The 18,000-nt window shown below is 40.8% G+C and overlaps 1 protein-coding gene across 3 annotated transcripts in view; it reads right to left on the bottom strand.

Annotated features, from left to right (window-relative positions):
- The window catches only part of arap2 (ArfGAP with RhoGAP domain, ankyrin repeat and PH domain 2), a 396,901-nt gene that overhangs the window by 45,274 nt on the left and 333,627 nt on the right, over nucleotides 1-18,000 (bottom strand). For all 3 annotated transcript variants that reach the window (XM_063043320.1, XM_063043318.1, XM_063043319.1), the window contains one exon: nucleotides 16,275-16,357. In XM_063043320.1, the coding sequence (XP_062899390.1) occupies nucleotides 16,275-16,357 (83 nt within the window). The remainder of the gene's footprint in view (nucleotides 1-16,274; nucleotides 16,358-18,000) is intronic.

The following is an 18,000-nucleotide window of genomic DNA, read 5'->3' as shown; positions in this document are numbered from 1 at the left end:
GAGCCAAAATACTGCTTGTAAAAATAGATTCAAAGCCCAATGCCCAACTGGATGAATGGAAGGACAGAAAGAAAGCAGCCCAAGGAGATATGAAGACAGGCAATTTCTCAGATGATATTGTGGATGAGAAAACCAAGAGGAGAGACCAGGGTGTACAGGGAGCAATAGAAAGATTAATAAGAGAACACTAGTAAACTAAATGGACCTTCCCAAGACCAGTATGCACGAACAAGAAGAAAAAGGACGAAAGAGATGGAGAGAAAGAATGTGAATGAGGCGAGAGAATGGTGTGAAAAAGTGAACGAACATGTGAAGGAAAAGGAAAGGAATCAAAGTAGATCCAGAGAGAGAGAGAAGGAGAGAATGCATGTCCAGAGCTGTCAGAACCACTTCCTGCAGTCTCAGAATCAGATCCTGCATCGAGGAGGCCCCAGAACTGAGACTATTTTCACAACCTCACGTCTCACCTGCCAAGCAGAGTGACCGCCCCCCACCCCCCGGTCTTATTATCTCGTAAGAGTAAAAATCCTCTACAGCAATTAAATCTTTAGACCTGAATGGGACAACTTACAAATTACTGTGCTTTGGAACTCTGTATATAGAACATAGAATAGTACAGCACAGTACAGGCCCTTCGGCCCACAATGTGGTGCCGATCCTTAAACCCTGCCTCACATAAAACCCCCCTCCTTGAATTCCTCCATATACCTGTCTAGTAGTCTCTTAAATTTCACTAGTGTATCTGCCTCCACCAATGACTCAGGCAGTGCATCCACGCACCAACCACTCTCTGAGTAAAAAACCTTCCTCTAATATCCCCCTTGAACTTGCCACCCCTTACCTTGAAGCCATGTCCTCTTGTATTGAGCAGTGGTGCCCTGGGGAAGAGGCGCCAGCTATCCACTCTATCTATTCCTCTTAATATCTTGTATACCTCTATCATGTCTCCTCTCATCCTCCTTCTCTCCAAAGAGTAAAGCCCCAGCTCCCTTAATCTCTGATCATAATGCATACTCTCTAAACCAGTCAGCATCCTGGTAAATCTCCTCTGTACCCTTTCCAATACTTCCACATCCTTCCTATACTGAGGTGACCAGAATTGAACACAGTACTGCTAGTGTGGCCTCACCAGAGTTTTATAGAGCTGCATCATTACATCGCAACTCTTAAACTCTATCCCTCGACTTATGAAAGCTAAGCTCCATAAGCTTTCTTAACTACCCTATCTACCTGTGAGGCAACTTTCAGGGATCTGTGGACATGTACTCCCAGATCCCTCTACTCCTCCACAGTACCAAGTATCCTGCCATATACTTTGTACTCTGCCTTGGAGTTTGTCCTTCCAAAGTGTACCACCTCACACTTCTCCGGGTTGAACTCCATCTGCCACTTCCCAGCCCACTTCTGCATCCTATCAATGTCTCTCTGCAACCTTCGACAATCCTTTACACTATCTACAAAACCTCCAACCTTTGTGTCATCTGCAAACTTGCCAACCCACCCTTCTACCCCCACATCCAGGTTGTAGTTGTATTATATAATACACTGTGTGTATAATTCACTGTATATAGTAGTTGTATTATATAATATACTGTGTGTATAATTCAGATCCGTTCTCTACTGAGTTTTGGTCTTCATTGCTAAGCAGGAAGGAGTGTGTATATAGTATTCCAATAATATTTGAGTAATCTTGTGTGTGTGTGTGTGTGTGTGTGTGTGTGTGTGTGTGCGCGCGCGTGCGTGCGTGTGAGTGAGTGTGCGAGTGAGTGAGTGAGTGTGTGAGTGAGTGAGTGTGTGAGTGACAGTGTGTGTGTGTGTGTGTGTGTGTGTGTGTGTGTGTGTGTACATATATAGATTAACAATCCTTGTTCGTTTAACTAATTCATTACAGGTTATATGCATAAATACATGAAATGCATCTGTCATCATGCTACATGGTATGTGTGCACCTTGCTTAAAGTAAGCTCAAAGTTAGGCCCACATTTCGAACTTGCATGTCTTCCTTTGAAAAAGTTTAATATTCTGAAGTTTCAAAACATATGAGTTTGGAAAATGGCATTCAATAGTTTGAAAAAAGCCTTGTTAAACAGATAGTTTTCAAGACTTAGAAGGACCGAAGGAAATGGGAAGATGGTGGGAACTTTCAAGACACAACAGAAGAAAAAAATGTGGGGCGAAGAGAAGCATGGATGCACAACATAGACCTCAGTACATTTGCCACCTCACTGTGCCAGAGACCATTTCGATCCTGACAACAGGGGCTGTCTGTGTGGAGTTTGTATGTTCTCACTGTGATGGTTTGGTTTTCGCCTGGGCGCTCCTGTTTTCCTCCCAAATCACTAAGATGTGCATATTGGCAGGTTAATTGGTCATCACAGTTGCTCCTAGTATGCAGGTGAGTGGCAGAATTGGGACAACGTGAACAGAACAAACAACGGGATTAATAGAGGATTAGTTTAAATGGGTGGTTGGTGGTTGGTATGGACTTGGTTAGAAGGTGGCAGGGGTTTTGTTTTTTGTGCTATATCTCTCTACAAATCTATGAGATGAGGCTGAAGATGGTCTGACAGAGAGGATTAAAGTTTGAAGTTCAGAACAATTTCAGACTTGTGTTTGTTACTGCCATCTCTCTAGTTTGTTCGGAGATGAAAGAGAATGTATGTGCTGGAATTTTGGGTTAAATACAAGAACAAAACAACAGCAGGAACATAGCAGAACAAGCAGCCTCTGTGTGTGGGTGATGTCTTGACCCAATACTCTTTTGCCACCCCACATGCTGTTTGACCTGCTCATTTCCCTGGGAAATTTGTTTGATGCTTTCTTTCACTAATAACTACCACTTTCATTTATTTGGCTCATGATCTTCATTTTTTTTTTCCAATTTCACCCACCATAACTATCCTGGACTCAAGTTTGAGCTAGAATTAAGACTTACGATGATATTTAAGTGCAAGAATAAGAATTTTATTTCAAAATTAGTAAGCACCCAGGGTCAACAAAAATAGGTCCGATATCTGAGTGTGAATTATTTTGCAATTATTTAGGCAGCAGAGCCTGCGGAGCATGGACAGGAGTAGGACGGAAAGCAATCCATAAAAGTACTAGAGTTTCTACAATCTGGCAAGGCAGAATTATGAATAAATTGCAAAAACAGCAGTGGAAGGCATGTGGGCTATGTTAGTGGGGAGGTTTAAAAATCCATTTCTGAGGAATTAATATATGATTCAGAATAATTGTCTAATATATCTTAATGAGTATGAATCTAAATTATATTCTTCATATAACAACCCTTAATGTTATTTCTATGTAAAACGGAACACTCTAAATAGAGGGAATTTACTAGAGTATTTTAGTACTTCGCCCTACATGAGTATTGATGAACTTTTTAAATCACAGACTCTTCTGATACTGTCCTCACTTGAGCTTGAGAATACTTAAATTGTTAGCAATTAGGATAGTTTAGTCTTCTCTGGGAAGTTGGACACTACTATTCAGGCTGTCACTTCATGAAAGGCTGAGATAGCAGTAAATTGTCAGAGATGATAAAATTTAGATCTTCTGCTTATTCAAGAGGATCTGTAAGAACCTATTCTAATATTAAAAGGTAAAGTCCCTTAAAAAAGTATTCAGCCCCTACAAACCATTTTCACATTTTCACATCTCATTTCTAAACATAAAGTATATTGAAGAAGGATTTTTGAGCTAATTGACAAAACGTTGTTTCATCATGTCAAATCAAAAGAAATATTCCAAAACCTGTCAACAATTAACAAAAATTAAAAACCTCGATTATGAGAGTGAAAAAGTATTCATCCCCTTTGTAATTACTACACTAACTTTTCTCAGGTGAAATATAAAGTATTACTTTACCAATTTGTTGATATCGAAAATTGGAGGATCACCTGTTTTTAATGAATTCAGAAGAATAAATACTCCCTTTCTCTGTGAGGTCCAACAGTGTAGTAGATTTCCAACAGAACAAAACAAAATGAAGATAAAAGAGCATTCAAGACGAGTCAGGGAAAGGATAACAGAGAAATACAAAACTGGAGAGGAGTACGAGTCCATCTCAAAGGCACTGAACATACCTCAGAACTCAGTGCAGGCCATCTTGAAAAAGTGGAAAAAATATAAAACCACTGCCACACTGTCTAGTTCAGGGCGGCCCTCTAAACTTAGTCGTCAGTGAAGAATAGCACTTGTAAAAGAGGCTATTGTGATGGCAACAGTCATTTTGAGTGAGCTGCAGAAGTCAGTGGCTCCAACTGGAGATGAAGTTCATGGTTCCACAATCTCCAAACCCTTACACAAAAAAGCTATTCATGGAGGAGTGGCAAGGAAGAAAACCTGGCTTAAAACTGCCAGAGCAATCGTGGAGTGGCTTCAGATGAAGAAAATTCATGTCCCTGAGTGGCCCGGTCAGAGTCCTGACCTTAACCCAATTGAACATCCCCGGCAAGACTTCTAAATTGTTGTTCAACTAACCTGGCACAGCTTGAGCAATTTTGCAAGGAGGAATGGGCGAATTTTGTTCCATCACTTTGTGCAAAGTTAATAGAGACTTATCCAAAAAGACTACTGGCTGCAATAGCCGTGAGAGGTGGTTCAACTAAGTACTGAGTAAAGGGGGATGAATATATTTCAAGTGCTGACATGTCAGCTTTTGAATTTTAGTTTTTCATGCTTTGTAATTTTTCCTGCTTTTGGGCTCTACTCTGAAAAAAAAGCAAGTGATTCACAAATAAAAATTCTCAGTTAAAATGATCAAAATCCCTGGCTGTTATACACATTTATATGAACAAAAGGTTGGGGGGGGGGCGAATACCTTTTCAAGACATTGTATGTATCCATGTACGCTGAACAACATGTATCCTCCATTTAAAACAAAACCGTTTCATTTATCTCACTGCAGAGTAAATTGGCTGCAAATAGCCCACATGGAAGGGACTCCATTGCAAAACTAATACAGTCACTTGTCACTAATAAGTTATGAAAAGTGCTGTATATCATTCTTTTAGTCTGAGTACACTTAAAGTAAATTGTAATGGTTTTATAATCTATTACTGAACATTAATTTTGGCACATTGAATCATTCTAGAGGAGAGGAAAATACACTCAAAGTAGCACTTAAAATGTTAGTTACACATTTGACATTTGGGAAGTCTGTAGCTGTAGCATAAACATTAAGTCAATGTCATTGAGGTCATGTGCTTTTTACCATAATCAGCTTAAATAGCTCATACTTAGCCAAGAGATAGATGGTATGTTAAAAGTAAAATGTAGAGAAGACAAGCGTCTAGCTCCATCTGCCTCTATATTTAATTGGAACAAATGTGAAAATATTACAAACATGATATTGACTAAGCATAAGGCAGCATCCAGGCAGACAGAAGGCTAGAATCTCATTAATTTGAGACAAACTAATCTGATTCAATACTTAGAGAAAGCAAATCTCTTTTTTATTCCGCTACATCTAAGAGGCTTTCAGAATTTAGGTTAAATAATTATTGGATTAAGACTAGAGGATTAAATATGCTCTGATATTAATACTTACAAACAGTACATTAGTCTTTATCATAAAGAGAAACTTAGTGCCCTGGGCAACACCATGGATTGATAGATTACAACGAGTGAGCCACATTGCATCTGAATTAACTCACATCTTAAATATCATCGGTTTAATAAGATAATACATGTGCTAATTTTACACTGGTATGATCCTGAGCGAAAATAACAGACATGATTATGTGGTATGGCCCTCAGTCATTGCTAGATGTAGATACAAACATTTTAAAATGTCGAGTCAACCTAATGCTCAAGCTGAGCCAGTAAATCACCCAAATACTTTAAAAAAAAACACTACAGGTTGAAATGCTGACATCAAACCAAACACAGTTATTCTCCAGATGTGAACACTCTGTTGCAGAATTCACAACATCAATTTGTTTGCAATTGTATTGCACTGTTGTATCACTGAAATTACTTTACACTTACACAAGAAATGCAATATAATTGCACTTTAAAATATTAATAGAACATAGAACATAGAATAGTACCGCACAGTATAGGCCCTTCGGCCCACAATGTTGTGCTGACCCTTAAACCCTGCCTCCGATATAACCACCCACCTTAAGTTTCTCCATATACATGTCTAGTAGTCTCTTAAATTTCACTAGTGTATCTGCCCCCACCACTGACTCAGGCAGTGCATTCCACGCACCAACTACTCTCTGAGTAAAAAACATTCCTCTAATATCCCCCTTGAACTTCCCACCTCTTACCTTAAAGCCACGTCCTCTTGTATTGAGCAGTGGTGCCCTGGGGAAGAGGCGCTGGCTGCCCACTCTATCTATTCCTCTTAATATCTTGTATACCTCTATCATGTCTCCTCTCATCCTCCATCTCTCCAAAGAGTAAAACCCTAGCTCCCCTCGTCTCTGATCATAACGTATACTCTCTAAACCAGGCAGCATCCTGGTAAATCTCCTCTGTACCCTTTCCAATGCTTCGACATCCTTCCTATAGTGAGGAGACCAGAACTGGACACAGTACTCCAAGTGTGGCCTAACCAGAGTTTTATAGAGCTGCATCATTACATCGTGACGCTTAAACTCTATCCCTCAACTTATGAAAGCTAACACCCCATCAGCTTTCTTAACTACCCTATCTACCTGTGAGGCAACTTTCATGGATATGAGGACATGTACCCCCAGATCCCTCTGCTCCTCTACACCAGGGGTCCCCAACCTTTTTTGCACTGCAGACCGGTTTCATATTGACAATATTCTGCAGACCGGCCGACTGAGGGGGGGGGGTGCGGGTAGGGTTGCCAACGGACAAGAGTAGCAGTCAAATACGTTGTTTACCCCGAGAGACTACAATGACCATGAAGCCTTGCACGGGCACCAGTGCGCATGCATGTAGATGCCGATTTTTTCTACAAATTATTTTTGGCGATTTTGTGCGGAGGGGTGTTAATCACAACCGGAATATAGGTGATAAGTGGCTAATACACTCAATTTCGTTTCTAAAAGGGTTTCTCTAATGAAATTAATATTAAACACACAGTGCATATTTTCCTCGCATGAATATAGTGATAAGTCAATTATCAGGGGAGGACAGGGGAGCTTGAAGTAAGTGTTGAATGAACTTCCAGTAGAAGTGGTAGAGGCAAGTTCAATATCATTTAAAGAAAAATCGCATAGGTATAAGGACAGGAAAGGAATGGAGGGTTATGGGCTGAATGCAGGTCGGTGGGACTAGGTGAGAGTAGCGTTTGGCATGGACTAGAAGGGCAGAGATCGCCTGTTTCCGTGCTGTAATTGTTATATGGTTATATAAGTCAATAGCATCATAACATTTTAAGTAACGTTTGGATATTAAACACACAGCACATATTATTTTCCCCATATGAACATATAAAATCATTGCAACACACCAATATCGCTGAATCAGTGGGAGCCCTGGGCTTGTTTCCTTGCAACAACACGGTGATGGGAGACAGCGATACTCGAAGGGGGTTCCTTGTGTCCAGTATATTCCGCAATTTAGTTTTCGTTGCATTCATTGCAGAGATATGTTGGAAATGGAAGCAACGATTTCAGTGCTTTCCTGACTATCTCAGGATATTAAGCCTTGACTTTGATCTAGAATGCCGGCAGAGATGTTATGTCAAACATACTTTTCAGCCCGTCGTCATTTGCAAGTTCGAGGAGTTGATCTTCTTCCCGTGTTGACATGGATGACACGCGGGTAATGACCTCGCATGCATACTGGCTCAACAGTGGGCACGACAAGGAATGAGGAAAGGTGCAGCTGACTCCTATCGCCAAATCATATCGTTTCCTCGCGGCCCGGTAGCGCATGCTTTGCAGCCTGGTACCGGTCCACGGCCTGGTGGTTGGGGACCACTGCTCTACACTACCAAGTATTCTGCCATTTACTTTGTAATCTGCCTTGGAGTTTATCCTTCCAAAGTGTACCACCTCACACTTCTCCAGGCTGAACTCTATCTGCCACTCCTCAGGCCACTTCTGCATCCTATCAATGTCTCTCTGCAATCTTCAACAATCCTCTACACTATCCACAACACCACCAACCTTTGTGTCATCTGCAAACTTGCGAACCCACCCTTCTACCTCCACATTCATGTTGTTAATAAAAATCACAAAAGGTAGAGGTCCTGGAACCAATCCTTGTGGGACACCACTAGTCATAACCCTCCAATCCATCCATCCATCTCAACCCTCTGCTTTCTGCAGGCAAGCCAATTCTGAATCCACCTGACCAAACTTCTCCAGATCCCATGCCTTCTGACTTTCTGAATAAGCCTACTATGTGGAACCTTGTTAAACTCCTTACTAAAATCCATGTAGATCACATCCACTGCACTACTCTCATCTATATGCCTGGTCACCTCCTCTAAGAACTCTATCAGGCTTGCTAGACACGATCTGCCCTTATCAAAGCCATGCTGACTGTCCCTGATCAGACCATGATTCTCTAAACACCCTTCAATCCTATCTCTAAGAATCTTTTCCAACAGCTTTCCCACCACAGATGTAAGGCACGCTGGTCTATAATTACCTGGACTATCCCTACTAACTTTTTTGAACAAGGGGACAACATTCGCCTCCCTCCAGTCCTCTGGTACCATTCCCGTGGACAATGAAGACATAAAGATCCTAGCCAGAGGCTCAGCAATCTCTTCCCTCGCTTCGTGGAGCAGCCTGGAGAATATTCCATCAGGCCCCGGGGACTTATCCATCCTAATGTATCTTAAGAACTCCAACACCTCCTCTCCCTTAAAATCAACATGCTCCAGAACATCAACCTCACTCATATTGTCCTCACTGTCATCAAGTTCCTTCTCATTGGTGAATACCAAAGAGAAGTATTCATTGAGGACCTTGCTCACTTCCACAGCCTCCAGGTACATCTTCCCACCCTTATTCTAATCGGTCCTACCTTCACTCCTGTCATCCTTTTGTTCTTTACATAATTGAAGAGTGCCTTGGGGTTTTCCTTTACCCTACTCGCCAAGGCCTTCTCATGCCCCCTTCTTGCTCTCCTCAGCACCTTCTTAAGCTCCTATCTTGCTCCCCGTATTCCTCAATAGACCCATCTGATCCTTGCTTTCTAAACCTCATGTATGCTGCCTTCTTCAACCTGACTAGATTTTCCACCTCACTTGTCACCCATGGTTCCTTCACCCTACCATTCTTTATCTTCCTGACCGGGACAAATTTATCCCTAACATTCGGCAAAGGATCCCTAAATATCGACCACATGTCCATAGTACATTTCCCTGCAAAAACATTATCCCAATTCACACCTGCAAGTTCTAGCCTTATAGCCTCATAATTTGCCCTTCCCCAATTAAAAATTTTCCTGTCCTCTCTGATTCTACTCTTTTCCATAATAACGCTAAAGGCCAGGGAGCGGTGGTCACCGTTCCCCAGATGCTCACCCACTGAGAGATCTGTGACCTGATCCGGTTCTTTACCTATTACTAGATCTAATATGGCATTCCCCCTAGCAGGCCTGTCAACATACTGTGACAGGACTCCGTCCTGGACACACTTAACAAACTCTGCCCTGTCTAAACCACTGGAACTAATCAGGTGCCAATCAATATTAGTGAAGTTAAAGTCACCCATAATAACAACCCTGTTATTTTTGCACCTTTCCAAAATCTGCTTCCCAATCTGCTCCTCGGTATCTCTGCTGCTACCAGGGGGCCTATAAAATACTCTGAACAGTATTCCTGTTCCTGACTGAAAAGAGGATCCTGCTACATTACCCATCCTTTCTGTAGCTGTAATAGTATCCCTGACCACTAATGCCAACCCTCCTCCCCTTTTCTCCCCTCTCTATCCCTTTTAAAGCACTGAAATCCAGGAATATTGAGAATCCATTCCTGCCCTGGTGCCAACCAAGTCTCTGTAATGGTCACTACATCATAATTCCACGTATGTATCCAAGCTCTCAGTTCATCACTTTTGTTCCTGATGCTTCTTGCATTGAAGTACACTCACTTTAGCCCTTCTACTTTACTACTTTTACACCCTTTATTCTGCTTCTCTTTCCTCAAAGCCTCTTTATACGTTAGATCTGGCTTTACTCCATGCACTATACTTGCAGTTCTTGCATGACCTTTATCCTCCTCCACCACACTATCTGCTCTAACACTCTGGTTCCCCTCCCCCTGCAAATCTAGTTTAAACCCCCCGGAGCAGCACTAGCAAACCTTCCCGCAAGGATGTTAATCCCTCTCCAGTTCAGGCGCATTTAGGATCACTTAGTCTGTAAAGTAAATAAAGAAAGCTGCAAGCTCTTTAGCAGTATCTATATACTGTTCGGTGTGGCGCGTGGCCAAGTGGTTAGGGCATCAGGCTCATGATCTGAAGGTTGTGGGTTCGAGTCTCGGCCAAGGCAGTGTGTTGTGCCTTTGAGCAAGGCACTTAACCACACACTGCTCCAGTCCACCCAGCTGAAGATGCTGGGGGTTAACCTCGTGATAGACTGGCGTCCTATCCAGGGGGGAGTCTTGTACTGTCATTACTGTCTCATAATGCCATTAGAATCAAGATAATCAAGAAACCGGCCTAAGCACCAGCCTGATGGGGCACAAGTCTCGGGACAGACTTTAACTTTAAATATACAGTACTGTTTGCCTTATTAGCAAAGTTTCATTAAAATCTATGAACCATACCTTCTGCCCAACTAATTTATGTTAGGGTTGTACTATTAACCCAAAAGTGATTTGTAAACAAGTATCTAAACTGCTCAGTGAAAAAACATTGCTCATCCCCTTACACTAGGCTGTAATTACCACTGTACCCGCTAAACCATCAGTTTTCTCCTCTTTGGGAAAAGGCTGGAACTAGGCAGCATTAGCAGCTGCCCATTTAAGATTGAGAAGCTTGTAAATCCTTGGAGTTCTCTGCCTAAAGAACTATGTGCTGAGTTATTAAGTACATGCAAAGTTGAGACATGATGCTTGGACTATTTGAGATTTCTAGCACTGTGGGAATTTCACTGAAAAATAAATTGAGCACAAGTGCTAGATTATCTTGCCAAATGATGGAAGGAGCTTCAGGAGTTAGAACCCATTTCTACTGTTTAGAGGCAGTGTCAGGGAACCCATTGGATATTTTGATCATAATGCCATTAGAATCAAGATAATTAAGAAGGATAGGACTGTTTACCAGGTTTAGATTCTAAAGTCAAAGAAGGCCAAGTTTGATTACATATAGATAGGGAAAAGGTTGTTTTGTGGTAGATAGATATTTGGCAAGTGGGAGGCCTTTCGAAGTGAAGTATTGAGAGTACAGAATCAGAGTTGTCCCATTAGAATAAAAGGCAAAGCTAACAGGTTTAGCAAACCTTGGTTATCGAGTAATATTTAAGCCCTGGTAAAGAAAAGGAAGCTCAAATCAGTCACAGGCAGATAGAATCAACTACTAGGGCACTTGAGAAGTATAAGAAACATAAAAGAAATCAGGAGTGTTAAAAGAGGCTATGAGGTTGCTCTGGTAGACAAGATGAAGCTGAATCCCAAGAGTTCCTAGAGCAACATTGAGAACGAAGGATAGCAGGAGAGAATTGGAAATCAGCGTGATCATCAATGCATGGAGCTTAAGAAGATGGGGACATCGTAAATGAAATTTTTGCATCTGCATTTGCTTGGGAGACAGTTACAATAATACTGAGGGAAAAAAAAGAGCGGTGTATCCGAATTATGGAAGAGCACGTGCTTGCTGTCTTGTGGTTAGTTAGAGTGGTTAAATCCACAGGCCAGACATGGTGTACCTTTGGACCTTGGGGAGGCAAGCACAGAGATGATTGTAAGGCATTCTAAGGGGCATGATATACAAGTACAATACTGTGTAGAAGTCTTAGGCACCCTAGCTATATATACCTGCCTAAGACTTTTGCATTAGTGCATTACTATATTGCATGAGCACTGTGCATTTTACTGCGGTGTATTTTGCATTAGTAGCATAGTAATTTTATGTATTCCACTATACTGCTGCTGCTGCAAAAAGCAAATTTCATAACATATGTGAGGGATGAGCAACCTGATTTTGATATGGGTCTTTATTATGGACTGAGAGTGGGAAGGGGGCAGAGAGAGAGGGGAATCATGGTTAGGAAAAGGGGAAAGGAGAGGGGAGGGAGCGGGAAACACTAGAAAGACAATATGTAGTGCTGAATAAACCAATTGTTTGGAATCAATTACTTTACCTGGTGTCTCATGGCTGGTTGTATCTGCACTTGTGACCCTTCCCCCACACCTACCGCCCCCCGCACTCCATCTTTGTCACCAGTCCCATACCCTTACTGTGGTGCTCCACCCTAGCCATTCCCAATATCCTTTGCTCCTGCTAGATTTACAAACTTGCTTTCTACTCCATGTTGACAAAAATAACACTTTGCAAAAATCTTAGGCACCCTGGCAATATATATATATATCTATCTAAGACATTTGCACAGCACTGTATTGGGATAGACAGAGCTTGATCAGGGATAGTTAAGGTGACTTTGTGCATGGCAGATTGTGTCCAACAAATCTTTTAGAGTTTTTGAGGAGGTTGCCAAGAAGGCTGATGAAGGGAAGGCACCAGGCACTGAAGAAATGGACTTTGACAAAGCCCCATATAGGAGGTTCGTCCAGAAGGTTAAGTCTCTTGGCATTCAGGATGAAGTAGTCAATGGATTTGCCATTGGCTGAGTGAGCCATAGAGTTGTAATGGATGGTTGCCTTTCTGAAATGAGGTCGGTGACTAGTGGTGTGCCATAGGGCTCTGTACTGGGTCTGTTGCTGCTTATCATCTACATTAAAGAAGTAGATAATGTGGTAAATTAGATTACCATATTTACAATGACACCAAGATTTGGGGCTTTGTGGTGAATGGCGAAGGCTATCAAGGATTGCAAAGTAATATGGACTAGATGAAAAAATGGGCTGAACAATGGCAGATGAGATTCAATGCAAACAAGTGTGTGGTGTTGCACTTTGGGAGAACAGATCAGGGTAAGTCCTGTACAGTGAATGGCCGGGCACTGAGATACGTGGCAGATGACGGGAGCTGGCAATACAGATCCATAATTCCTTGAAAATGGCATCACAAGTAGATAGGGTTGTAAAGTAAGTTTTTAATACATTGGATGTTATAAATCAGGACAGGAGCTGATATGTTATGTTGAAATTGAGTAAGATATTGGTGAGGCCATCTTGTGTGCAGTTCTAGTCACCTACTTACAGGAAAGATATCAATGAGCTTGAAAGAGTGCAGAGAAAACTTACACACAGGTTGCTGGGACTTGAGTTACAGGGGAAGTTTGAATAGGTTAGGACTTTTTTCTCTGAAGAATAGGAGAATGTGGGGAGACATTACTGAGTTGTACAAAATTCTGGGTGAAACTTCTGGTCAAGATGACGCCAGAGAGGGGTTGGGATTTGTTACTACTGTCACTGTTTTTTCTGTGATTGAGGGGGTCGGGGTTTGCTATTGTCACTGTTTTTTTTCTGCAGGGAGGGGGTGGAAATTTGTTGCTATCGTTGCTGCTTTTTTCTGTGGAGGAGGGGTTGAGTGATTTTAGGGTTAGCGCGTTTTGTTTACTTTTTCGTGCGGGGGGATATGTTTATGTATGGTCCATCTGTATTTCATGGCTATCTGGAAAAGACAAATATTAGAGTTATATTGTACATGCATACTTTGACAATGAAATAAACCTTTGAATGCATGGAGATGCTTTCCCCTCAGGTTGGGTGAGATTAAAGCTAGAGGTCAAAGGTTTAAGGTGAACAGTGAAATATTTATAGGGAACGTGGGAAGGAAATACTTCACTCAGAGGGTGGTGCAAGTGTGGAATGAGCTGCCAGTGGAATTGGTAGATGCAAGTTTAACTGAAACTTTTGGATAGGTTTGTGGATGAGAGCGGTAGGAAGGGCTCTGGGCCAGATGCAGATAGATGGGTCTCAGCAGAAAATCAGGCCAGCATTGACTAGATGGGTTGAAAGGTCTGTTTCTGTGCTGTATTATTCAATGACTCTATTAATGTTGATTTTGCTAAAATGCCCAGTGATCCTCATTTGCCTTTGTGTACTTTATTTATCTTCACCACAAGCAATAATGAAACATTAACATGAGTGCTAATCCCATCCTACATGAACAAAATTACTTTTTAAATAAAGAAAAATGACATTAAAAATTTGTGCTTTCATTAGAAGTACAGGGCAGGAAAAGAGACATTTCATTGTTCTCTGGATGCAATAGAAGATTGATGTGAAAAAGCGGAGCTTTTTTGTGTGGGTCAGGGTTAAAACTAACTTGGTAATGACAAGGGTTGGCTCAAAAGCATTGAATGGTAACAGAGACCAGGATGCTTCTGTGTGCTGTGTATCTGGATATAAGCTAATTCTGTAGGCAAATTAAGTTTTAAAGAGCAAACTGGGACATTCTAGTACTTTGTAAAATTGGCCTTAATGTCCCGCGTACCACCTTTTAAAATTTCTAATTGGAATGCTAGGACTTCGTGTGATAGGGGAGAGAGTGGAACCAAACAGATTTTAAGAAGGTACACTAGATTAATCACTAATTTGACAACCACTAATTATCATATTAGTCTGAATCATCTAGATCTAGAAGAACACAGATTTTGAGATGATTTATTTAAAATATTTTGAATGTATTTCAGATGAGCTATTTATCTAATTCACATTGGCCTTATCAGGGCCATTTACATTTCTGCAGTAATATTTAAGGGGAGAACCTTGTACCTTGGCTAATATACTGACTATTCACTAATTATCACAAAGCTGCTGGAAGGGTAATAATATGCACATTCAGCTGTTAATTTTCTACACCTCAACAATGGCACCATTCCAAGATCAGTTCCTCAGCCTTAAGGTGCATTGGGACAAAATACTTTTTTGATCTAATTTCCTTGGACTGGACAGGTTGAGGAAAATTTCAAGGTCATTGTAATACATATCAAGAGATTTTCATTTACTCTGGAGGGATGTATGCCAGGACTTTGTGTATAGACTACAAATTTTCTGCCAGTGATTTAAAAAATTCAGGAAAATTTTCTTGCTATGTCCATAAATGTGCATGCAAGCACTAAAGTACAATGTCCAGTCGAAGTATAGTTTATGAACGTATGCACATGTAATAATGCATGAAAATGCTATGCACTGATGCAATGAAAAACTTACAGCAGAATTATAGGCATTTGGCATTAAGAACATAATATATATAAGAAAATCATAAATTGATATATATTATACAAAATTCTACAAGAAGGAACACAATTGAATAAAAATGGGAGATTGAATTTGTATCGCATGATCTCCTAAACTCACTTGATCACCTACTGTAATTTCTCTATATTGTTTTTCTTCTGAATTGTCTTGGAATTTTTTTTTAAGGCTTCTATGTATAAGCAGAGTTTCTTGAAAGCATTATCACAGGTAGAAAGGGTGGTGAAGATGGCATTTGGTATGCTAGCCTTCATCAGTCACAACATTGTGTACAAGAGTTGAGAAGTTATGATGCAATTACACAAGATGATGGGGAGGTCACACTTGGAGTACTGTGCAGAGTTTTGGTTGCTCTACTACGGGAAAGATGTTACTACACTAGAACGAATACAGAAAAGATTTACTGAGATTTTGCTTAGACTAGGAAGCCTAAGTTACAAGGAAAGGTTGCACAGAATTGGACTTTATTCCTTGGACTGAGAGAGGAGCACAGACTGAGTGAAGGAACGTAGCCTTTTTCCCCAGAAAGGAGATGCTAAAACAAAGAGGGCATAGGTCTAAGGTCAGAGGTGAGGGATTTAAAAGAGAGATCAGGGCAGCTTCTTTACACAAATGATTTTCTGGAATGAGGTGGGCACATCAGCAACATTTAAAAGCCATGTAGATAAGTACATGGATAGGAAACACTTAGAGAGCTGTGGGCCATACATGGGCAGATGGGAACAGCTTACTGAGCAGCACAGATGGCCCGGACGAGTTAGGCCAAGGAGTTTGTTTCCATGCTGTTTGACTCTGATTGGAGTTAACTGGTTGTTGGCTAGTAGAAAGAATGTGTGTCAAAGTGTTCAGTTGCATTATTAGTGTACACAACAGTATCTTTATGTGTTTTATATTGTGCTTTTAACCCACTTCAGCTGGAGCTGCTAAAGCAATATGTGCAAATAACATGTAGTCTAACACATCTGCACATGGCCTGCCTGCATCAGCCACAAAGCATCTTTACCTGCTTGGAGGTTTCAGTTTCTTTTTTAGACCAAAGTAGAACTTCAAGGATTTCACAAGTACTTCTCTTTCCGGCTTGTTACTCTGGAAAATTTACACATTTTGATTGATGAGAGAATTGAAAACTCTTTCTTCAGTCAATAAAATTTTACTGGATCATTTCACTGCCATTCCCAAAGGAATGGACAATCTTGATTTCATTCAAAATTCCAATGTCTGATTGATTGTCAATGTGATATAATTGAGCCAACCTTTCTCTCAAAGCCGCTATTTTGTTGCTTGCGTTACAAAAATATCATGAAAACTCATGTCCTTTCTATATACTTGTTTAAAGTAGAATAACATCATCTGTAATAATCTGTTGTTTAGTGCGAATGCAAGTTATTGAACCAAAGTTTATTGCAAAACTAGTTTGATTGTATGAATTTTATGTTTATCCAAGTATGAAATTAGATCCTTAAAAGCCTCAAATAAAAAATAACAAATACTGGAGACTCTCAGCAGATCAGGAGGCATCACTGCAAAGTGAAATAGAGTTTCAGAGTGAAGACCCTTCATCAGAAATGGAAAAGAACTTCCAGACTGCTATCATGTGCAATTTTGGTTTTAAATTTCCATGGAAGCCATCATCACAACTGAAGTAAAGTCATCAGTAATTGCTTGATAGTAATCTAAATGTGAACTTAAGTTCAAACCAAAGGCGCCTTAATAATGCAATAATACAATTAACAGTTTTGTATGTACTAATGCTGTATTCAGGGAAAATGAAAAGTTAGCTTTGCGCACTGATGGCTTTTCTCATTTTGCCTTCAGCAAGACATTTTAAAATATGGAAATTACACCAAGTGTGGTAGTGGATTCAAGTGTATATTGATCATATTAATCTTGACCTGCAATGTAGGCTCTTCAGAATTTATGAAGTGCGTCACCAAAGTAACATGCAGAAATGCTGCTGATCCCAGCCATGTTCCACATGTAAATCGTGAGCATTCACTGACTTCGGCAGGGACCTCTGCATGAATACAAGCTTAGAGGACTAGATCTGCAAACCTAGGGGAAGCAGATTGATCACCCGACCGATTTTAAAAAATGCACAGAAAAAACATGAAACCAAAAAAAGCAAAGAAAACAAAAAAAAAGTTGCACAGTTGGAAGTCGGTTTATCTTTGTCACACATATCGAAGTATAATGTAAAACTCTACTTTGCAGGCCATCCATACAGATCAATTCACCACCTCAGTACACTGGGGTAATACAAGGGAAAATCGATAACAAAATGTAGATATAGTGGAAACACAATGCAGGGGCAGACTATAAGGTGCAAGGCAATGTCAAGGTGGATTGTGAGGACAAGAGTTAATTCTATAGCACAGGATGACCATTCAATAGCTGCATAATAGTGGGATGAAGCTGCCCTTCAGCCTGCTGGTACATTTTTAGGCTTTGTATCTTCGGTCTGATGTAAGGGTGGAGATGAGATGTTCCTCACCCTCACATCAGGCAGCAGATACAAAATATTCAGAGCTCCAGAGGAGGTTCATGAGAATGATTCCGGGAATGAAAATATTAACATATGATGAGTCTTTGATGGATCTGGGTGTGTACTCACTGGAACTTAGAAGGATAAGGAGGATCTCATTGAAACTTTTTGAATGTTTAGGGTTAGGGTTAGGCGCTGAAACCCATCAACTACTGAAAGGCCTAGAAAGAGTGGATGTAGAGCAGCT

Source organism: Mobula hypostoma, chromosome 3 (genome assembly GCF_963921235.1).
Source record: "Mobula hypostoma chromosome 3, sMobHyp1.1, whole genome shotgun sequence".
NCBI classification, from domain to species: Eukaryota; Metazoa; Chordata; class Chondrichthyes; order Myliobatiformes; family Myliobatidae; genus Mobula; species Mobula hypostoma.
This window is presented reverse-complemented; position numbering and strand designations above follow the sequence as displayed.